This window comes from Scomber scombrus, chromosome 11 (assembly GCF_963691925.1).
Source record: "Scomber scombrus chromosome 11, fScoSco1.1, whole genome shotgun sequence".
Classification (NCBI taxonomy): domain Eukaryota; kingdom Metazoa; phylum Chordata; class Actinopteri; order Scombriformes; family Scombridae; genus Scomber; species Scomber scombrus.
The window spans coordinates 18759165-18784264 of NC_084980.1; the positions used below are offsets into that span (position 1 = coordinate 18759165).

The 25100-nt window shown below is 40.1% G+C and overlaps 1 protein-coding gene across 1 annotated transcript in view; it reads right to left on the reverse strand.

The window, feature by feature from the left end:
• Positions 1-25100, reverse strand: part of agap3 (ArfGAP with GTPase domain, ankyrin repeat and PH domain 3) — a 70758-nt gene that overhangs the window by 27896 nt on the left and 17762 nt on the right. The window contains exons 5-12 of the mRNA XM_062428216.1: positions 24383-24524; positions 23777-23911; positions 21713-21840; positions 21230-21385; positions 16045-16128; positions 11248-11352; positions 9328-9499; positions 2950-3099 (exon numbers count right to left, since the gene is read on the reverse strand). Of these exons, the coding sequence (XP_062284200.1) occupies positions 2950-3099; positions 9328-9499; positions 11248-11352; positions 16045-16128; positions 21230-21385; positions 21713-21840; positions 23777-23911; positions 24383-24524 (1072 nt within the window). The remainder of the gene's footprint in view (positions 1-2949; positions 3100-9327; positions 9500-11247; positions 11353-16044; positions 16129-21229; positions 21386-21712; positions 21841-23776; positions 23912-24382; positions 24525-25100) is intronic.

The window sequence follows — 25100 nt, forward strand, 5'->3', positions numbered from 1 at the left end:
TTCATTACGGCCTGGTGTAGAAATCAAACGCCCCACACGCTATCACCTTCCCATCGGGAGGCCAAGGTATAAAACACAGTGCCACAGGAAAAGGCTATCTATGCATTAACTACCTGTGTCCTCATATGAAAACTTAGAGGAGAAAAAACACTTAAATAAAGTGGAACAGCACAGAACAGAATTGAAGTAGTCATTACTTGGAGGATGGCAAGAAAAAAGCAAGTGATGCAAAGTTTACAGTATACAGCGGATTTCAGGTGGACAATATGGACAAAAATAATACTGTGACAATTAGCACAGCATTTCCAATATGTGATAGTATTTAGTTTTAAACTTACAAATGGTAAAAAGTTAAAATAATGCTCTTTCCATAAGAGATACGACTGAGGATTATTTTCATTATAAATTAATCAGCTCGATTTTTTTTTCTCCATAAATTGTCAGCAAATAATGAAAAATGCCAATAGCCAAGATGTAGTTGTTTTTTCTGACCAATTATCTAAAACAAAGTTAATAATCAATTTAATTTCATGTATGTCAACTAAAGCATAGATTAAGCCAGGAAATGTTTGTTTAAAAAAAAGTTAATTAAAGGATACATATTTCATCAAAATTGTTGCAGACTAATTTTCTGTTGATCAACTTATCTATTAATCGACTAATTTTTCAGCTTTGTCAATGTTTCTATGTTTTACTTGAACAAAATTGTCAAATTAAAAAAAAAAAAAATCTCACACTGGGACAGACTTATTTCACTTGGTATAATTTTTTGGCTGTGAAAATTGTGAGTCATGATATCTCAACAGAGTAATATTGAATTAATTATCGAATTAAAAGAGGGCACTAATCTGCAGTAATCTTTTGACTTTGGGAATGCAGCATTAAGAGCCACCATGAGTTAAGTCTTTGTCATGCCATTGTCACGACAGTTTGAGCCTCTTGCTTTTAATTCAGGCTCAAAGATTGAGGTGTACCAAGGAGAGCAGGATCTAAACAAGCATCCGGTGCATTAAGAATGAATATCTTTATGAAGGCAAGCAATAGAAAAATTGGGTCGGGATTTAATCAAAAATCTGTGCTCAATATTCAAGAGACGTTACTACCTCTGCTTCTGCCTTTGCTCAATAGGTTTACAAATGAGGACATTCTTTAAATAATATGGAAATGGTTACCTGGCTAAGATGCATTCATTCTCCAGTGAATCATCAATCTGCTGTTTTTGCATCTCAGAATCACATTTTATGTTAACCTGCAACCTTCACCAAGGATAATGGAGTGATTGGGCTTGGTTCAAGTCAATTCAAATGGCAAAACATGAGCACCCTTCACCGTGGAACACCCTCTATTGATTATTGAAGGTGCATTAGGATGAAAGATAAGAGGCTGCGTTTCAATCAAGTTTATGTTGTCTCATAGTCCAGTCACACTTTACACTAGACATATTGTCCTGCTTTCATCCAGATTCTTTTACTGTAAGGAGACATAAAAACAGAGATTTCAAAGAAAGTTTCTGAACTACCAAGTATTTGCTTTGTGTGTACATTACAAGCCTCTTAAACTGTCTGACTATGCACTGATTACAGAGACACTTCTTTCCAAGGACGAGCAGCATATCTATCATTTGACACAATGTTTCTATTATTATTTTCAGCTCATTTGCCTCATTCAAGCTCATTTGTGGTTACCTTAACAGTAGCATGAAAATAATTGAAGAAAATAGAATAATGGAGCAAATTGTGGATCTGATTTAGTTGAAGACTGGATGCTGGTTAATGAGCTATGTTGATATTGAAGACTTTTCAGTTTACCAAACATGAAAATGGGAAATTCTAGGCCTCTTTATTTCCATCGCACAACGTTTAGGAATTACTATTTGTCCTCTGCAGACCAGCCTCTGAATGCACATTCACAAACATCTAGTACGAAGCCTTTTTTCCTCTCACATACACATTGTAATACAGATGCAAACACGCTCTGTGGAAAACTCGCATACAAACAGCTACACCAAAAATTCAGAGAACACATACACAACACACACTCCCTCTCATTTATTTGAGGACCCCACGAATCTAAGTAATTCTGCTTTGGGCATGCTGCTGATGGGAGACAGGGGTAGGGGGTGATGGAAGTGCCTGCGTCCAGGCAGAATTGATCGTTTGGCAGCTCCAAATGAGAGACAGGCTTGTCTGTGGAACCACGAGGGCCGTGCAGTTGGACTCCAGCAGCGCTCGTAAAGTGCGCTCTTTAAACTGCCGGGGCCCCTGGGAGCCCATGGGGAGGGGGGGAGCCGCCGCCGTGCTAATGAGAACTACCAGAGTGCAAACATGCATGGAAATGACTGTTATTCTGTTGATGTGCATTTAAGTGCTTTTTTACTGCCAACCACAAAGAGAGGGAAATAACTGGTGATGAATGGTACCCCCGAAAAGCATTCATTTTCCTCTTTGGAAGAAAAGAGGGGAAAACAGAGAAGGGGGTTGGGAGGGGGGGTAGGATGGAAGGTAAAGACTGGATGGGGGGGGGTAGACATGCATGGTGAATATATTATTTTATTTCACTCAAGTACAGTGACAAGGCGCAATGTGACATGGAGGCGGTAAGTGGAGATGCATCGATGGCAGGAAGTTAACCTTCACTGTTCCTCTCCTCTGAACACGCTTCTCGCTGCTTCTATCAAAGAGCAGCAGCCAAAAAGGTCACAGCGATCACAGCCCTGATCACCTAATCATGAAAATGAGCCATGTTCCACCTGTCTACGAAGGGAGTAAATGGCAACTCCGCCAATCCACACCTCTAGATCAGATTCCCTCAGTTTGTGTTAATTTTCTTTGTGGTAATAATTTATGAATGTATTTGTAGAAATCATGGGAGGAGTGAAAACGCTACGAAGAGAGGAAAACGTAGAGATTAAGGGGATGACAGTGTAGCAGGTGAGGGTGGAGGTCTTACGGGCTCCGCTGCTTGTACTGGTGTTGATGGCTTCATTCCATTGGTCGGCGCTGGACACAGAGAAGGAGCGTTGGTGCATGCCGTCTTTACTGCCGCCAAACTGCGATGCGCCCGTCTGGAGGGATGTACTGCTGTTGGAGTGAGGAGCGCCTGAAAAACAGCAAACAAACAAGAAAAGAAAATGAAAAGCGACCCCTTGATTTCTAAACGCAGTGGACGGACTGGTAGGATTGTTTTCTATAAACAACAACAGCAAAAAGTCTGGGAAGAAGCGATAACGATGTAATTGTGTTAACACATTTTTGGTAGTTCTTTTAGCACTGAAATGCTGCTGCCACCTTATTTGTGCACATCTCTGTGTCAAACAACCCCCCTTACTCCCACACACACACACACACATACACAAATATACATGCACACAAAACCCGTCTCCCTCCGCCTCTGCCTCTAATTAGCCCTTAATTAACAAGATACACTCTGAACGCTAATTATCTCGCCTCATCCCTCTGACTGCCACATCGATCTCCACTGGTGTCAGCAGGCGTTCTCTCCCTAACTTCCAATCAGGCGAGCCGCAGACGCCTGGCTCTCTTTACTAATTCATGGGCTAGGCTGCGCCATGTGGGGTCCTCCCCTCCTGTTCGCAAGCAGTCACTACAACATATCCTAACTACTCTGACAAACTCATCGATTCATTTCCAGTCATGGGAAGGGAATAAGAATAACTGCTGAGGGAACTGTTGGATTTGTTCTGAACTTGTGTAATTTTATTTATTTGAATTTAATGTAGTGCTCCACAAACAAAAACTATAAAAAGTTAGTAGTAAAACTAGTAGTAAGCTATTAAAAGATGGGCAGTTTATAAAATCAATTAGCCACCGCAGAAGTTAATTTTTGCAGTATTTATTTCCAAACAATACCTCTTTTACAGACAATACATTTTAATCAGCTAAATTGATATTTCTTTGACACCAAACGGTTAAAATTTTCAGGAGTTTTTGTTTCGCATAACAAGCCCGATGTTGGATTTTCTCAACAATGCTTACCCATCTTACAGGTATCACACATCAAGGCCCTTTATTCAATAATTACAAGAGAATATCAGTTTCTGATTGAGGTGACAATAACAGAAAATATAGTGTGTGGGTCGTGTGTAAAGTAAACTAAGCGGCACGGGTGCTTGTTAGGATAATATGTCCTACTCATTATCTAGAGTAATAAGTGTATCAAATTCACATAATCATGTCTAATTAGTATCAGTAATTATCTTGTTGGGCCCAGGAATATTAATCTTCAGGTCCCAGAGGGGAGGGAGCAGAATCGCAGCAAGAATGGGAGAAAGAGCGAGGGAATCATGCTGAGGAGCACTGACTAAATTAGCATGCTGAAATCAGTGCAGAGGAGAAGGAGGAGGAGGAGGGGGGGGGGGGGGGGGGAGTAGAGCCGAGGAGGAGGAGGAGGAGGAGGGAGTAGAGCCGAGGAGTAGGGGTATTGAAAAGAAAATGTGAAACTTTGTTTTTGAAAAAGTGATGGATGAATCATACGTAAAATAAGCCTGCGACTTTTGTAAAAAGGCTTCTGATTGCTTTTATCATTACTGAATTAAAAATTGTTCCCAGAGTGGATTTACAAGTATGATTTTAATAAAGCACAACAGCACAGTGCCACTTTGTTTTGAGCAAAAATCTGATATTATACAGATTAATGTTTAATCACCTCATTGTTAAGAATTAATTCTTGATTTTCTACTACTACATATGACATTCAGTGTTAAGTTTGACTCTTGCCTCAAAAAAAGAGATGAAAAAAAACACCTTGTAGATAACTACAAGGCAACTTCGATTGATATTTAAAATTCAACAATCATGCCTAATTGTCAAATTGGATGCTAATGATTAATGAATTATACATGGCTGTATCCATTAGTCCCCAGAGACCACTCCTGCATAAAGGGGAGGATAATGTAATTACAGTGGAGAAATAATCAGCTTGTGGCATTAAAAGAGCACTGTACCAGCAGCTCCAGCCAGGCCTGACTCCAGCACGTTACATAGATTTAGCAGTGGTGGAAGTGCGGACATAGAAGAAGCTGACAAATGTAAAGCGAGGGCCAAAGGATCAGATTTAATAATGAATGTCACCAACTTCAGTGACCGTAAGAATGATAACAAGGGTCAAATACAAATACTTTAAGTATCATTACATTTGAATGCAATAAATGGTTAGAATAGCAAATATATAGTATATACAAATAGTTTTACTATTAACTTTATAGTGCACATAGATTATGTGCCATTTCAGAAAGACCCTCTACTAATGGTATTTCCTAGTATTTGATGAATACACCAAACCTTAATTTGAGACTCCATTTTTTCTTGTTCGTGTATATTAAGGTTTTGACGTTATTTATGTTATTAAAATTCAACATCAATCCAGCATTAACTGTGCATCCGTTACATTTCAGAGGGAATGATGACCGGTTAAAACAAAAGACAAAAAACTTCACAACAGTACAAAGTGGTTGTAATTAGTTCAACCTCAACCTGTTAATATTAAAAATGCTAAAATCACATTTACGGATCAATAATTATAACAATAATCTAATAATTAATAATATAACACTGTTGACTGCCATTCCGTCCCATAGTGAGTAGTTTTACTTTTGATACTTTAGGGAAATTGGGCTTATAATAATTGTGCACTGCTACTTCGGTAAAGAATTGAATTCTGGACTTTTACTTTGTGGTATTACTGCAGTACTTTTATTTTACTTTTATACCTGAATAAAAGATCTGAATACTTCTAGACTAAAAGTAATTTTCCTATAAATGATGTTGCCATATGAATAATTTTAATTGAATTCCTTTACAATTCTTATCAAAATGAAGACAAACCAAAAAGTATAAAGCACCACTATGAATATTTCTTCCTGACTGACTCGTCATGAGTATAAAGAGATAACAAAAGCCATATAGTGTGTTCTGCAGGCTATCCAGGGCAGGGGTGTTAAGTAGAGGCGATGGATTAGCGGGAAGCAGCGCTGCCTTGCTTCTCATTTCTCTTTAGACCGGGCCGTCAGTGGGCTGATGAGCCGTGACGAGGCCTGACCCCTCCGTGGAGTTGTTGCCATTATGTACAAGTAGTGGGATAATGAAGCATTCATGCTAATGTGGGCCGGGCAGCACATCATCTGCGGGCTGTGTAATCCACCACCATCATCCCGACCAACGCCCAGACGTCCCCCTCCACCCCTGCTACTGCAGCTGCCAGTCCCCACACAAGTCCCTCACTTTTTCATAGTCATACTTGGACATTTTATGCTGTAATTTCACAACAAAATAATGTATTATTATTTACATTAACCCTTTTATACAGCAAAAACAATCTTATATTTTCTTATTTAGATACTTACTTTTTTGGATACAATCATGTTCTGTATTTAGGCTTTATCATATGGTTTTGAATAGTCTGAGGATGTTGCCTACATTGCCATCTTACAACTGCTTTTATGCTACATTGTCATCATGAGTTTGATGACATTTTGATATGATTTCCTCAGAGATTAAGTTAGGTAATGTAAAAAACAACAACAACTAAAGACAGAACAAATATGTCTACAGACAAAGCATTAAGATCTTGAGTGATCCCCAACAGGGGTACGTGTACGTACAGGGGGGACTTGTATGATTGTAAGGGGACATTTGCTGCAAATAGAAATTATACTTTGGTTAAAAATAATATATATACACGTATTTGTGTCTAGGAGGAAAATACACATACAAATAGGATTATGAATTAGTGGTAGGCTAATCTATGGTATATCGTTTGTTACAGTAACCAATATATCTTGAAATTATTAGCTCCACACCAGTCAGGTGTAATATCTCAAACACAATGTGCTGTGATTGGGAGTGCCTAAAAAACAGTTAGCAGGTGTGCAGAAAAATCAAAACAAAAGGAGAAAAAAAAATAAAAAAGGGGACAGTTTCCTCACGTAAAAATAAAAAATACTATAACAATATCTACTTTTATGATATTAATAGTGTTCTGTTTAAAAACAGTTCATATTAACAAATCTGGACCATGATAAGAAGTGTTGATAAAGGAGGACTTCAACTCATCTGTGGGAACCACTGCTCTGTCATCTGCAAGATGTCAGACTGCAACAATACTGAAAGAAAAAAGCCTAATGTGGGAACTTGCAGGGCCTGCTGCCCAGTAAGCATCTTGCTTCTGGTTCTACAATGTAATAGATTAAAGCTGAGATAGAGTGTAGTGCAGAGTGAAGAGCGAATGAGCTAAACACTTTCCTGAGATCTCCACCTCTTCCACATGCATCTCTTTCCTCCACAGGATTGATTAAAAGTGACTGGGCCCATTAATACTTTGATACAATGTATCTGTCGCCGGTGACACGGCAGGATGCGTGTTAACAGGGAGGATCATATTTAAAATGGTTCCGCTCAGCACCCAGCAAAGGAATTAAACCTGGCCGCTTGGCAAACTCGTGGGCGCATGCGTTCTCTCATTTACTCTCTGTCTTCTCAACCTCTCCTCTTCATCTTCCCATCTCCCCCATCCACTCCGCCCCTCCTTCTCTCCGTCGCTATCCCTCTTCTCCCAGTGATTATAAAGGTCTTTAGATCTAAGGAATGAATGAATTACCAAAGGCAAAGACAAGGCTTGTGATTTGGACGCCATGAATGAAAAATTACCCCTTTGTTCCCTTCATCAATTGCATGTCTAATGAAATCAAAATCCCGATCGCATAATCAGAAGAGGGTCCTCCACCCAGAGAGAGACCTGATGTGATTTGTAACCTTTCTTTTCCTAAGTGGAGATTAAGGCAAATCGCCCTCACATTGTTCCCTGATGCACAAATGGATGACAACTGATAATCTTGGGAATTTATCATCGAGGAATCTTTTCCATGAAATGAAACACCAGGAGCAAACAAAATTGCTGTGTTTGAAGAAGACTGAAACTAAAAGAGGAAACCAGTTGGTTATGTTTTCCCAAAACCCTGTCTGGCCTGTTTTTCAGGGCCCTTTGTCTGTCCTGATGACTCCCCTCAATGCAGCACTCAAGGTTAACAGTTTGTGGGATGGAACAACCTCGATCCAATGTCCTCCACTCTGTAAACTCCTACATCTTCTCTGCTTTTGACTGATTAACCCATTCAGTGGTGGCAGCACCTTGGCCAGGTTTAACAGTAACCCGCCTGGACAGTGCTAACAGTCCCTGCTGACCCGTCTTTGGCACTGTACCCACTCTCAGCTGCTTAGCTTTAGCGTGAGTAATGGAAACACTGTGTCCATTTCACAGCCGAAGAAGGACCCCTCCTCCCTCCGGGGATCACTTTGCTAATTAGTATTAATTACTCTTAATCCTAACCCCTAAATCCAATCACTGGCTTCCCCTATTTACGTCTGCCAGACTCTCTGCAGCCTTCGGTGGCACAGCTCGCTGGGAGAGGAGCTCTATTTTTAGACTTCAAAAGGTGGAAAAACCCTGGCATGATGCTCAGGACCAAACTGTTTTGTGTTGCTGTGACCCCGGCCACCACAGAGGAGGAAAAATAACTAGGTCAGCGTCATTACAGTGGCCTAACAGACCAGGATAAACAAACCTTCATTTTTGCAGTATAATTTCCTCAAACATGGGCATAATGTTTAAACACAATTTTTAATTCCCTGTTTAGTAATTTAGAGAATTAATAGATTTCTCATAGATGCTAATTAAGTCATCATTGTGTATACTACGAGGCAGCTAATTTGCATGAATGAAACATATAGAAAGTGGGTAATTAACCTGTTGGGACCCATTTTTATGATTAATCACAAACTGAGGACACAGAAAATGAGTACAGTAATAAAAGACTCATTGTGTAACCATTACATAGTATACCTGTGATTTGTTCTCTCATTTAGGTAATACAACAACACTAGATGGAAGATACCCCTTTGTGTGGTAGTTATTTCAATACCACAATTACACATTTTGACTTAAAACTGTAAAAGTGTGCAAAAGCACCATCTTCAGGGAAAAATAACTCATAAAACTATCAGACTCAGGTCTGCAACTAATGATTGCTTTAATTATCAAGTAAACTGCCAATTCTTTTCTTGACTTAGAATTTGATCTATTAAAAAAATACTGAAAAATGACTTTAAAAATGTCTTAAACCAAATATTATGTCTCCAAATGTCTTGTTTTGTCTAACAAACACAGAGATATTAATTATATAAAAAGTAGAAAAGCATAATTATATCATATTTGACAAGCTGGAACAAAATGGTATTAGAATTACAAAAGAACCATCATTTCATCCATTAATCTGACCTATAGCCTTGTAATGAGGCAAGTGTGTAATTTTACCTGTGTTTCCTATGCCCAGCTGCAAGGTGCTGCGATCCTTGGTCAGTCCGTTGGTTTTTGGACTTGCAGTGGGGGCGACGGTGGCCACCGCTCTGGGTGGTCGCTTCCCGGGAACCTTCACTGTTGTCCTCAGCAAATCAATCTCCTTTCCATGCACATTCTGCATGTAGTCCTGTAAGTAGAAAAACAAAAGAAGATGACAACAATGAGCAATCTGCACTCTTCACAAGTAAATATTTCCCTCAATTTAGGGAATTGATTTTAGACACAGCGGACCAACAACAATCAAGGAATTATGGAGGAAAAACAAATTAAAGACCCTTCAATTTCCATCTACATTAGTCACAACCCATCTTAGACCTCTCACTATGGGTGTGTGATAGTGGAGAAATGATTGTAAGGTCATTAAACATCACCTGTGCCCACGCTGTCTCCCTAAATAGCGAGATGTTAGGCTTAATGAATGCAAACAGTCTCATTCTGTTTCAATTTTGCCATTTGATTTGGTTTAAAGCGACTACCTCCCAAATGTAGGAAGCCAAGGTGAAAATCATTGGGCTCAGCAGAAAAAGACCCAGATAGGGGCGAGCTCGGCCTTTGCCGTCCCCCCACCGGCTCCTCTGCTTTATTACCGTGTCATAAAGCACTCATTTCTTTCCCAAGCCTCCTCGCTAATTACCCAGTGAGCGCTCTCATTTCATTTTATTGCAGGAATTAACAGCCAGATCGAAGCGTGCAAAGCTATTAAGATGTGTGATTAAGCCACATTCAATTAGTTTCTACAAACAATTTAATTGATGTAGCAGATAGAATTAACAGAAGGTGATTGTGTGGATGGCTTGGCTGACTGCGAAATTAAAGGTTCCCCTCTTCCACTCTCAGTCTGCCTCCCTCCCTCTTTCTTCTCTCCTCTCTCCTTTTCTCAATCTCTCTCTTCCCCTTGCCTTTCTCACTCTGTCTCTGCTTCGCTGCTCAAAATGAGCTCGAGCTGTTACCGTGCTAATGTAACTGTCTCCCTTATTTCACCTCCCTCCGTAAGTCAACAGATTCATAGATTCACAGATTGCCCCGATGACCTGTAATAGCTGTAATGATCAAGAGATAGCCTGTTCAGTCAATTACATACATCACTGTAGCACAGCACTGCTCTACTAATAACTGCTTGTAAATTAAACCGCTAACACACTGTCAGTGCAGCGAGGCCACACACAAGGTTCACGTCTCTAACTGTTGGGCTTGTGTTCAAAGTTTGAGCTGTCTCATTAGACACAAGAAGTCCCTAACATCTTTCATTTTACCTTGCAAAATTAACTGAACATCCCAAACACAGTACTGGACGAACGAGTGAGAGTGATGGAAGGAGTCTGAGGGATTTGGGAGAACGACAGGCATTTCTGAGCGTGGCACCGGGCTCCTGAGCTGTCTGCTGCCAGCCAGCCGAGTGTTTAAGAGGTATTAGCGGCCCAGCGGGATTCTGACAAAGATGGATGTGGGAGGCTGGTCAGGCTCTGCTGCCATGCGGTGAGAACCATTATAAATACAAGCCAGCGTGGAGTCTGGGCGCGGCGGGCAGGCAGCAGCACAGCCATGTCTCCATTAGCTGGCACGGAGGATGGGCGCTACAGGGGGAGCAGAGATGACCACTAGGACGCCGTCTTTCTTAATACTAAGGCTTAAGTCACAGGATTGGTTTAAATAGCCATTATATACAGCGATCAGGCTCAGGGAAATCATGAACCTACAGTATGTGGTTGTATTTCAGTTTGATGCAGCAGTGCTGGTAAATGTAACTGCATGAAGAGAGTCGAGCTCAGCAGTTGAAAAAGTCCTTCTGCAGCACCCTCAAGTACAAACAGTAGTGTAACAAACACATAAAGTCAATTGGAAAAGAAATGGAAGGGGGGGGGGGGTTAGACTTACATGTAAACTGGGGTGGTAAGTGAGGACGCCATTATCACACAGTGTGACATATTTCTTTTTCCACTCCTTGTTGAGGGATTTGCCACTTCGCTTCAGAAGGATTCCCTGTAAGAGACAAGGCATCACGGTGAGCATATGCTCTTCTCAAAGCAGCATGGTGGATGATATGAGCCATTATGGATGTTAAATACCATAAAACAGTATTATTATTTTTATAACAGATTCATCATGGTGGTTACAAACAAAGCAAATGAACATTATTTTAAATGACAATTATGAAACTGTATAGAAAATGATTATATTAAAAAATATGAAAATACAATCACAGTTTATAATCAAATCTTCGCAGTTTTTTAAATGTATTATAGTTTGTTAGCCGACAGGTTTAATCACATGTTAGTTTTTCTGTGGTGACCATTTGAACCCTCAGGTTCCTTTGGCACAGGGAAACCATTCAGAAAGAGAGACAATCCAATTTGCCAGACCTCCTCCCTGCATTCATACACATAACATGCTGAACTCTGGAAGACCTCTCAATCCGGGGATTAGGGAGTGTGATCTCCCCTCTTCAAAGCCCACTCAGCTCTTATTCTATTCTACTTTATCTTCTGGGGCCTTTTAAGGCCTCAGATGGTTTCCTTATCTGCTGAGTAAATCCACTGGTAAACAATACAGTTCCTCTGCTGGGGGTGACCAAACGCTGCTGAGTGCAAGGGCCAGGAGGCTCTCTAGGGTTAAATAGTGAGGAGGGGCCCGCTTAATTAGGGGATTAAGACAGGGCAATGTTTGTGCTTTTACAGCCAGGGCCTGTGTGTGTATGAGCTGAAAAGGGGGGGGGGGGGGGGGGGGGGATGAAGGGTTGGTGTTTTGCTAGCCAGGCCCATCCTGCAGGCTTTAATCCTGATTAACACATCAGGAAGAGCTGACCCTCGGTGACCTGGGCACCAGGCTGTTTGCCGACAATCATCCTAATCCGAACCCTGATTCATCTGAGAAGTGGGGTGGGGGGGCAAGTACTGAATCTTGGCTGCATGCTGGGACAGAAGAGTTTGAGCTTTTTCATATCTTATCAATATGCCTGTCGGTTTATATCTTCTTACTGGATGGGGGTTTCAAATATGGCTCAAAAATAAAACTTTGGAAATGTTCAAAGATCCTCTCCAAATTAAAAATACTTTGCTTTGAATAATAATTTTGTGATGTATTTTTCCACAAAAAGTTAATAAAACGTTCAATAACCTAGTTAGTTTGCACTTTGTGAAGCACTTTGTAATCCTGGTTGAAAGGGACTATATAAATTAAGAAAAATCATTTTTATTCTAAATGTTATTAACAACACATCTACTGCTTCACCCATATGAATAAATCCAGGATCTATGAATGCACGTTTTTTAACAACAACACACAAGATGTTTCCTACTGCAAAGTCTATTCTCAGTTTGTATTCTATGCAAAGTATTCTCTGTGCACTGGAGGTTACACGTTTTACATCATACTTAATTGCACATGAGATGATGATTAGCTTCCAAACTCGTAGCTTGTATGTACACACGTTAAACTCAGATTTAAGGTGAACATAGAGACATTTTCCCCTTTCAGCAGATGAGGTGTCAAACTCTGCACAAACATCATTCTGCACAGTGGAGCTCAAACATCTAAGTCGAGGAACATTAAGCAACATTTTGAATGTAGGTTGACATTAAGAATAATGCTTACTGAATGTTATCTTATTCTAAAATAGAAAATATTTTTGACCCATGTTCCTGCAGTGTAACAATTTTTGATTTATTTAACTTTAAAATGCTGAATGAGTACAACTCAGAAGAACGGATTCATAATTACAAAATAAAAAGACACGCAATGAAGTTAAATGTATTCATATTCATGCAAGTCTTGTTTTTATTGATACTTCTGATGATTTTTCAGGAAGAAACATTGTGTCCTTCAATCAATAGTTGCTGACTGCCCACACTCTCCTCAATTTAGTCAATAAAAGAAGTGTAAACACTTTCAAATGGCTCTCTAATCATACAAAGTAAATGATCCAGTCACAGGGCCTCTGGCGACTTTATAATGTATGTTTTACAAGCAAATATGTTGCTCATCTCGTGCTCTTACTGGAGCATACATTAATCTATACATGCAATCAGTGCTATGAACCAGATCAATAAAGATACAAAAGACAATAATGTAAAAATCTTTACACCTGCTGACACATTTTTTGTTTTACCTAAACAGCTGCCTATTATAGCTGTGATGTATCTTTTATAAACTGCGTCACTTTCAGTAATTGAAACCTCGACAAATGATTCGGGACAATTAAATTGTTCTGTTGTGTGCCACACTGAATTGAGCAGTGTGCTCCCTAAATTACAGTTTGACAGTGGACACTTCAAAAGGCAACATGTGTGGAGTCCTGTGCTTCCCTACGACACTGATACACACGCATACGCACAGAGAAATGAGTGTGTTCAGCCTGTGCGACATGAGGAAACAGTCCGATTGTCAGACGCACTCTCTGTGTCCACACAATTGTCATATCTACACAGAGGAGATAGTGACGCTGCCTTCTTTTGTCAGACTACCAGGAGAGAAGCTGCATCTCGCCACTGTGGCTGACTGATAGGCTGCCTCTTTGTGACAGGCCAGGGAGAAGGGGAAATAAAGTGTGTGTGTGTTGTGTGGTGGGGGGGCTGTGGGGTGTAAGAATACACTCACACTCACTGCCACAGTCAACACCTCCTCAGCAGTGACTGCATTGTTTTCCTCACTCACTATTTTTATAGATGGGAGGGGGATGGGAGCAGAGGTGGGGGTGGGGCTGTGGGGGGCAGGCGGTGTGTAATTTGGCCCGATGGGGTGAGGGGAGTGGTAATTAAGCTCACATTGACACTTTGATCTCCTTGATTGTGCATTTGACTGGCCTAGCTAGTCACACTACTGCCCCCCCTTCCCTTATCCCTCCCCAACTGTAGCCAAACTCCCCCGTACAAACAAAACCTTTGTAGATAAAAAGGAAGATGGCTTATCTTGTCAAAAGTTGCCATGATACTCAGGGATTTTGGCCCTGGACTTTAAAGTGGAGTTCCACATAATCAATTGGGTAAGAATGGGAGTTTACAGTAAGAATTGCTCAGAGGGGGATTCTTTCTAATCTGTTAAACTCCTGTTCACCTGGAATAAGCAGCTTCTTCAGGGAATTACACTGATCTGCAGATAAGACATCATGTTTGTGGAATGGCCAACAACAAGTTTTGAATTTCTATGTTGTTTGATGAGGGCATTTTGAACTATTTTGAACAATTCTATGCACAAATGGAGCTGCGATTTAAAATTCTGTTGTGTTATTATTTTGTGTTAAGTATGATCGTGAAATACTTGTCTCCATTACACAAGCATCTACTATAACTGACACCGAGATCGACAGATAAATATTGCATCTGATGAAGGGTCGTTTCCCCAAAGCGTTATTTTGTGATTAAGGGCTTGGAAGCATCACCCTGCCATTATTTCAGCTGGACCATAGCCACTGCAATTTTCTTTGAAAAAGAATGAGAAGGCCTGGCTCAACGTTTTCAAGAAAAAAAAATAATAAAAGAAGGACATCATCTTCCATCATTTGCAGGTAAAGAGGATAATATAAGGACGCTGACCCATTTTCAAAAGCCCTCATATAATCATGAGTGATTAGTAATCAATGTGTCAATTACTTCTCCTACGGTTACAGTCGGACCTTTGGAGATTATCCTTACTCAGATGTCTAATTCAGTGCTCACTGCTACCTATCTGCTCCTTTAAAGCAACACACAAATACACAAGAAATAAAATAAAATAGTACAGAAAATCCTTATTAAAACATTTGTAACAGTTTCTTTGACTTGAAAATAAAATAGTAACTATTTTAAAATAGAAATCATTGTGATGTCACTAAATTTGTAGTATATTATGTAGCACCATGTCAGGGTAAAAAAATTCACATTTCGTGAGATATAGTATGAATGTTTCAGCAAATGATGGCTGTCACAGTTGATTATATGGATATGCATGAGTAAACCTTCATGAAAAAAATAACATCCACACACAATTATGAACAATAATAACTAATAAGTAATGACAATTCATACTGGACTTATATTGAAAAGTACAAAATAATATCAAAATATAAACAAGTACTATACTGAATTTGAGTTTACCAAACTTGAAACATCTCAAAAAAATTGACTGACAAGATTTTAAATACATGGGTAACTACTACACATGAACTAAATATAATAAAATTATAATAGTTTTATTATGCTATGGTAGAAATGAAAAATGTAGAATACGATAAAAACAAGCCTAATTAAAAAAACTAAAAAAACATGACTGTTTTAATTGTCTTCACAAACATTCCCAGTGTAAACAAACTATACATATGTAATTTATAAGGTCAAATGGACAATTGTGCCTTTTGTATATCAAAACATGTATATTTCTTTATTGGAAAGGTGTGTTACTTATAAAAATGGGTATTTATTTTACTAATATCTTTCTGATGCTATCTTTAAACCAGCCTTGTGTTGTCTGTGCTTGCGCTGGCATTGAAGTTATGTTAGGTTGTATTATGTCGCCATCTAGTGGTTACAGTAACACATGACTTTGCCCAAAAATTCCCCCCAAACTCTATGGATGAAGCACTGTGATTAAACCTGTAACACACAGAATATCAACGTCAAACAGACAAGGTCAGAAAAAGAGGATCATACTTACCCAGGGAACTATCGGAAGTGTAGGGAAAAGATTAGGAAAACTGCTTACCTGTTTGATAGGTATGGCCCTTCCACTGCCTATGCTGTCTGTTTTACTGTCAACGCTCTTTGCTTGTTCACTGGCTTTCCGTGACTGCAAGAAAACAAGAAAGTCAGTCAACAACTGAAGTGACACACTGATGAAGGAGCAGAGTGGAAGTCGTTGGGGGGAGGTGAGGCTGGGTGTGTGTATGTTGGTTTTTGTGCATGTGAGGGAGGGAGAGAGAGAGACTGGGGGTCAGAGATGAGGGGGGGAAAGGTGAGGGTTTGTGTTTGAGCATTTGCAGTATTTGTGGAGAAACTCGACGTTGCAAAAGAAAAGTCTCAAAAAGAAGCTCGAAATTAACAGACAAGCAGACCAGCGGAACAAACAGCAGTAACACCGACGTGCAAGTTCAAAAAGAAAATTAAAAAAGAGACCAAACCAAGACCACAATAGACACATCTCAACACAGAGGAGACCAAGGACGACCACACATTGAGTCATGACTCAGCCCTGAAACCCTTTGGGGGATCCTTCCCTCTGTGTGAGACCCAGAGCGGGCCCTTAGTGGACCTGCAGAACAACTGCTGCTATACCAAGTGTAGGATCAGCTGTGCCTTTAGCACTGTTGCACTGATACAAGCTTTTGCAACACGTTAAATAAGTTAGAGTTCAAAACAGGTTAAAGGAGAGAAGGGAAAATGGTTATTTTACAGCAGACTTCAGTACAAGTAGCTTCCTCCGACCTTTGACCTGCAAAACCTAGGAGGACATGTAATCATCCTGCAAACATGTTAGACAATTCAAATGCCAAAAAAAATCAAAATACATAAACATTTCAAGTTTCTGGTCTTGCCTGTGGAAGGTAAAGATGGTTAAACAGTAAATAGAACCTCACATGGTAATAAATCATTTGAAAAAAACCTTCCCACCCAAACACAAATAAAGAGATGAGGTACAGGTAGGGACAGACATGAGTGTGTATGGTCTCACTCTCAACATGAGAAATGTCCAGTCACCAATGGAGAGAGGTAGAGTCTGAGTTCAAGTAAACCAACTCTGCTTTATATTTTTTCCAACATTTTATTTTTTTTAATGATGACTTGTTTAGCTTCTATACAGACACCATACAAAGCAAGTCACAAATTCACTTCAAAATATTCAACAGATTGAGCCAAACATCGCAGTTCCCACAAAATATAGGATGGACAATAAAGGCATTATTTCATATATTCCTTATATATATGTACTTTTTATAGAGTACCATTGTAAATAAAATACAATACAAGATATACAGCAGTCTATATTTTCGTCAATCCGTTCATGATAGAAAAGCGATTATGCAAGAGTTCATAATCTCTGTACCAAACCTAAACTGAGAAAAAAAATTTAAATAAATAAATGAATGAAAGAAAAGAATAATTGAATGTGCAAAAAATAAATAAATAACTTAAAATAAATAAAAGGAAAACAAATGTTAAGTTTAACTACATTCATACAAGTCGGTGCAACCCAGTTTCATTTGTTGGCAACTTTCAGTTCAATATCGCTCGGTAACACCCTGACACACTACCTGATTTTTATGAAGGCCTTCATAAAATTACCCAAAGTTACTCTAATCTAAAATACCTCTAAGATCGTACATATATACCACATTTTCAGTTCCATTCAATACTTCAATACTCCCTGTAAAATAAGAAGGAATCCAAATAAAAAACGGACCAAAAGAATGTAGGAAAATCTATAAGGAAGAACAAAAAAACAACTTGGCACCTCTAGTCCTTGAGTCCTCATTTATGGCAAAAGGCAGTGTGATGTCATGTAAGGAAAGGTTGTGTCCTTTGGGTGGCTGGATAACAGTTCCAAGAGTGACTTGACTGTACAGCGTGTTTTTATACCGGGATGTCTGAATGAGGGCATGGGGGGGTTAGGGGGCCAGGGGTTTGAAGGGGGGGTGGGGGTGGGGGGTGGACGGGGCATTTCCAGAAGAGTCCCTACAGTCTGTCTCACTTCATGATATCTGATGGTCTACTTTGAGTGTGCACAAACACTCAAATGGAATCAAGTTTTTTTTCTTTTTGCTTTAGACGCAAAGTCTTATGGTTTCAGTATAGTGTAAGTTCTATGCATTACCCTATATGCAATAAAGCACAGAGGGTAAAGCAGCAACAAGCTGTAAGTCCTCAATCAATAATCTCCTCTCTATCAGGGCTGGCAAAGCAGGGGGACTCTTTTATTTTTAAAACCATCATGCTCTTCTAATTCGGAAGGAGTTGGAAAGCCCTTTTTGTTGAAGAAAGGTTGGAAACAGAAGCACAAATCTGCAAATATTGAAAAACAGTGTCAAATGGTTTTTTTTGTGTGTTTTTTTTGTTTAATACGTGGAGATCCAGTAACAAATCAAGGGATTAAAAAATATGAAATGGGAAACATCAAATGGCAGACATTAATAAATGGATTTAATGAATACGGATGAAGGATTGGATTGAATTTTTAAGTATAAAAAATGCTCTAATATTCATCTACATTCCTAAACAATGTGCTTTTCAACACAAAAGGGACAGACAGCCTGAAGACATCAGGGGACCACAGACACATTACAAAACAGATCTTTAGAGTTATTGACCATGGAAGCACTAGGAAAGAATAATGTGTACTGTGCTGACACCTAGTGGCCAAGGAGAGTTATGGGAGAAACTGGCTTGAAATGGTTGTGGTTGGTGAAATTGATTTGTGAGCACGGTGAAAAGACAGAGTGATACGATATTCTACAGTAAAGCTTTGAGTTTTAAATCACATACTTAAAAAAAGTTAATCCACTGCATTATCAAAATGAATTCACATGTTCATTCACTAATTCGAGGGACTTTTTTTAGATAAATTATACTTTCTTGGATTGCAGTTACATTAATTTTAGGCCACAAAGTTATTTGATTCTTACTCTCCAACACTGTTAAACTGCACATTGCAAAGGATGCTTCTTTCAAGAGTCCCAATGCCAGTGCCATGAATGTGACAAATATTATATATTCTATATCTGATTACAACTGGATGGGATACATTTCTTGCAGCAATTTTCCCATCTGTACTTTCAGTACAAAATACCTGGTATGGAATGACTGAAGTGAGTTTGATCTTTTGAAGTCTGTCAGAGCTTTTCTTCTGATGACGTTAAGGCATATTTTCTTCCATTGAGTACATCTCCCAAGATCAACATAGAATGAACTACTTACAAGAGTGTGGCTAGAAAACATGAATGGCAGCCTGCTATCTATCAGTGACCAGCAGGGCTTTGAAAGAATCTGTACTTTTTAAAACACAGAAGCCAATTTATTTTTAAAAACGGACAAAGCTAGGAAAGGGACATCCATGAGATTTGTTGGGTTGATGAAATATTTTCTCTTTCTGTTGTTTTGTAAAATGGCACTGCAAGTCTTCCTCTCCATAGCCCATCGCACTCTTCAAGTGTCACTGAAGAAATGTCGACATCGCCCCGTTAACTTTCCGTCCCCTCCTCCTCCATCTCCTCCTCTGCTTCCTCCTCCTCCTCCTTTACTCCCTCACCCTCCCTCCTCCCACCCTCCGCTCGCTGCTCCTCAGAAGGTCATGAGCTGAAACTCCCGCTCGGCTTGCCACTCCGGCACCCACACTGGGTAGGTGGCGTGCTTCGGCATCTCCATGACGCGGACGGGGAGAGGCTCATTTCTCTGGTGGACATGGTTAGTCACTACCTAGCAGGGGTGGAAGGGAGACAACAAGGGGAGCTAGCACACAGCCTGTACTGCTCGGATGCCACAATCCTGCGGCTCCCACAGCAGCTGGGGTAATAGGGTGAAGGCGGTGGGAGAAATAGAGGAGGGGGAGAGGTTAGGGAAGGTTAGAGAGGGAGTTAGTTAGAAAGAGAGAAAGGGAGAGAGAAAGGCAGGAGGTTGGAGACAGGGGTCAGGGGGAATCATAGGAGGAGAGCAAAAGAGGAAAGAGGTGAAGACAGGTGGAAGAGAAAGGATATCATAGGCATGGAAGGGTTAGATGTACAAGGGAAGAGTTAGGAAAGGAGTAATCTCATGTAGCCAGATCTCCATCCCATAAAGCTCAAAATGTTTTGGAGAAAAAAACATGAAAACTTGGAAAAAATTGAAGTGGAACTTCGGAAATCCTGATTCAGCCATTCTGTTAGTTGACATTGTGGAAACGCACCGTTGGTTTTTCTTTTTGAGCACAAACAAGTTCTCTGTAGAGAAAACTGTTTTTGGCAGAATTTTGACAGACATCCCTGAGCCTGAAGAGACAGAGGTCTGGCTACGCAAGATTAGGAAAGGCTTAGCAGCAAAGAGGGCTGGTGTAGGAGGGAAGAGAGCGGAGAAAAAGGAGGTGCAGGCTGGGTAGAAGAAAAGGGCAGAGGCTACAAGTAAAAAGACAAGCTTAGGACAGCTAAGGAAATTAGAGTGGTTAGTGCACACATATGCTATTGGTTAGAGCAAAGGGCAAATATGACAGGACATGGGGTAAAGAGCAGGCAGGCAGGGGTTGGGATCTTGGTGGTTGAGATCAAATTTGGGCCAGAACATAAAGTGGGTGAGGACAGGGGAGTTATCTAGCTAGATGTTTAGTAGCTGGGAGGGCAGTTGGAGCAAGGCTATCTAAAGTTGAGGTGTTGGGGCATGCATTGATAGCAGCGTGTGAACACGCCATAGGCTGGCTGGGACTCTTAGTTTAGCTTGGTCGGGCAGGAGAAGCGGCGTTAGTGTTGCTGCCGTCTCTTCCCATAAGGGAAGTCACTGCAAAGAAAGGATCTAGTAAAAATAAGAGGGGTGGGGGGAGGGAGTTCAAAGATTTAGACAGCGCAGAGGGCGTAGTTTGTTATGGGTGAGATGAGAAACTTAATCCATGTGCACTTACTACATCCAATTAGGAAAAAAAACGACATGAAATGAGTTCACGTTTTTTCCACAGTGCTTATCTTTGATATTTGCTTTCACAGAAGGTTTTTGGGAGCATTTTGGGGATCTAATATAATTTCTGTTTTAATCTTTTTCACCTTTTGCCCATTGTGCTGTGTGAGCAAGACGCATTCTTTGCCTGCATCGGAGGCAGGAGAGGCTTTGATGCATTTCGAGCTACCTGTCTCCCTCTGGTGGATAAAGTGAGCTTGGCAACATGCCTTCTAGTAGTGTGAGTGGGTGTTGCTTTGCATCAGCTGTCGCATACTTACTGTGAAAATGTTGGAGCGGCGCTTTGACTGCTTGCGGATGGGCGTGGGCGTGTTGGAGGCAGCAATGGTCTCAATGCGCATCTCCCGCTGACTTATGCTGGGGGTGGAGGGAACAGAGGAGGAGTAGTCGCTGAATGCACCCCCACCATTGGCCGCCTGGGGAGCGAGAGAGATTAAGAGGAACCGACAGAATCAGAAGAAGGGAGGGAGGAATATAGAAAAAGAGAGATAGAAAGTAGTCAGAAAGGAGGAGAAAATAAAAACAATGAGCAAGCACGTCAACTTAGGAATAACTTGACATGGACAAAATCTTTATAATAATGGACTTTGTATTCATTTTTCTGCACTGATACTTGTAGGAATTATTATGTAAACTGAGTGTGTTGAGACTGTTTAGGCTTCTTTACACACAGTATTTCTCTTAATTAGAGTTACATAATCAGTAAGTAAAACACTGACAGAGTGTGAAGGTTTTGATCTTACCTGGTTAATGTGAACAGAGGGGATGGATGCAGCGGGGACTGATGAGTGGCTGGGAGAGTTAGGGAGAGATTTGCACGGACCAATAGAGAGCTGCTGCTTTTTCCTCATGGCCACAACCTTCTGGGCAACTGGAAGACAAAGTGGCAAAGAGACATAAACAGATTGTTTGCTAATCCATTCACACGTGTTATGTTGCTCCATTCTGATATTAAAATCACTTTGTTGAGTGAATGTGGGCAGCTTGTAAAACCTTGAAAGTGAGAATGCAAGAAGTTGTAGCAGCTGCAAAGTTAACCAATAGAGCTGCAGCGATTATTCGATTAACTGCTGATCAACAGAAAATTAACTGCCAACTATTTTGATAACATTTTCTGTCTCCAAAATGTGCTACAAACAAAGAAAAAAAGATTTCAGTTTTTTAATAAAGAACATTGTCACAACTATGGTTACCAACAAATAGAGCAAAGCTAATTCCAGCCAGACAGAATACCATATGAACACACTATCTAAACCACCTCAGGATATTTGTTTTACAGTCAGTTATTAAGTAACATGCTGTAAGGTGGCTTATAAATATCTCCAGGGGAAACGAACAAGCTACCTCCATTACTAAAGAAAGTAATCATACAAAATGATACTTGCACATTTTTTCTGTCACTCTCTGAGCTCTACAGTGTGATGTTGGCCAAATGAGAGCAGTTACAACATCTGAACAACCTGATTTGCCATGCACTTGGTGTAACTCATTTAATTCAGGGCACACTTGAGTGAGAGACTGGGTGGAGCAAGAGGGAGGGGACTTCACGGCTGCGAGACGTGAATTAGCACTGAGGGGGAAGAGAGATGATTTGAAGCTGCACTGACAGCTGGGACCAGAAGGCCTGACTGCCTGCTGCAGAATGGCAAATACAGGAAGAAGGCAAGAGTGATATCAGAGCAAGTTCTCCAGACAGCCAACACTCCTTCATCTCTTTTAATTATTTGAAATTGGGCTTCAGGAAGCAATTAAGGCAGGGAGGGAAGACGACGTGCCTGTGCATCAACAGTCAATGAAATGCAAAGTGAACGTTGTGTTACATATTCAGATGTTTTGTGAAAGGGTGACAGGCTTTCAAAGGAGCTGCAGCCTTAGGGGGATAATGTGCCAGAGTTGAAGCAGCCTAGTTCCCAAATGACAGTTTCCTGACTTCAATTATGGATTCAGAGAAAAGTTTTCAGATACTTCATGCATTTATGAGATATTGCAAGGGTATTTCACCATTGATATACAACTACATTTCAGCTGGTTCCTAGCTTAGAGCGCTACATTTTTATGTCATAATCCTGATTTTACGTTCCATAATTAAAACTTAATTTAATACAGAATGCCTGTATTATTATCAATTAAAGTGTGCCTGTTAATTTTACCCACTGAGAACACAGCATAAGGATTAATATCTATGTCTATATATATACCCCTCCATGTGACTCAAGCATGCACAGGCAGTTGCTTGTTTCTAGCAGGAACTCATGAACTGTATGAAGAACTTTACAATTAGACTCCTTAGCATCATAGTTATTAAACTTTAAAACAAATTTGTTCATGTTTAAAAAAGTTGAGAAGAAAAATAATGAAAGAAGATTACAGAGGGCATAACTGGCTCAATAGCTCTGCACTTACCTCAGTTAGATCTGATTTGATCACTTTACTCGAAATAGGAAAACAGATGAAAAGACCCTGCATCTTACACTGTTGTCACACGATACTGCTCATTAAAAGCTGCAACTTTTGACGTTTAATCCAGGAAACTGTCAACGTATCTTAGTAGAAGTCTTTCCAAAACAAGCTTAATAGTCATTAAGGAATTGCTTATCTCTAAATATGACAAGTTAAGACACTGGTATGGCAGATTAATTTGAACAGATCTGACTCGCAGAAAGAAAGAACACAGTTTAAAATAATTATCTCATGCACTGCCTCTCAAACTGTAATACCCCTGAAAAAGTGTATTACGTGTCAAAGGAGGTAACATGTAATGTGCATCTGTCTAACCCATGTCCGCTCATTTTTGACACCCTTCTCACCGTCCTGGAAGACTCTCTCCACGTTCAGGCCATAGGTAGAGCAGGTCTCATAGTATGTGCAACGCTTTAGGTCATTTGACAACTTTCTGGCCCGCGAGTCATCAATCACTCTGGGGTTGGCAGCACTGATGGCATCTAAGAGAACCGGGTAAGAAAAAAATATTACTCAAACATTACAGTTGAAGTACAAGGTTGGTGATATTCCATGTTTTCTTAATTGTCAGTAAATTTCACAAAAAGCCAACATATCTGTGGCTCTGAGATCCAAGCTCACTTGTTCCTACTGGAGACATTATCCTTTAAAAATGGGTAATGAATACATGGTTTCATTGAGAAACATTATTAAATTAATTGTCCAAAAAAAGCGTATTTGTTGAAGATTTGGTGTGCTAGTGAGTATTTATGGAGGTAGGTTGGACAATATGAGATCAACTCAAAATAAACTACAGTGCCGATGTTCAATGTAATGAAAGGCAATAAAACAATATTGAATATCACCAGAGTTATCCTTTAATCAGACAGTATTTCCTGTGTAAAGATTATGTAGCTCCTCTCTGGAGGAAGCAATTTCTTGGCAAAACTTTATATCAGATGTAGGGCAAACACCTTGTGTTCCAACGAGGACCATTGGGACCTCAGCTGTGTTCCTGTAGCTGGATAGGCGCAGAAAATAATTGTAGACTGTCTGGAAGCTGATCTCATCCTCCAGGCTAAAGACGAAAACCACTGCATCCACCCAGGCAGCAAACTGAGGACAAAGCAGAGGTGGCACATTGAAACATAAGCTGCCTCATCATCACGCAAGAACAACATTCACAAAACAGATTTTATTCGCTTCAGAGACACTGCTTCCACTGCAGCTAAACACTGGAACTTCAAGTCCCCCTCTACTAAAAATGTGTTTTGCATGTTTAGGACATCAGATTGTCGGTGCATGCCCAAATGTCTGTTGTGTAGCCTTTGTTGCCGTTGCCTTTGTTACTTGCATATTTTGGATCAGATTCAGGCTTGAGCATGTACAGATGTATTTGAGAAGTTGACATTTTGAATAAAGAACAAGAAAATAAGTAAATCCTACAACTATTGCTTGTTTAGGTTGTTTACATGGCCTCTAATCAGAACAGAGTGGGGTCATCAGTAGGCCTTAAAGAGACAGGAGCTAAAACTGCCTGTTTCATACAGAGGCTGAACTGAGACGAAGCATAAAGGACCAATAACAGATATATAAGGAGCTTTCTGAACTGTAAATCATGCAGAGATTATCCAGTGAAATAAAGTAAATTCCTGTGAAACTACATGCATGATTTTTGATATAAAAACAAGG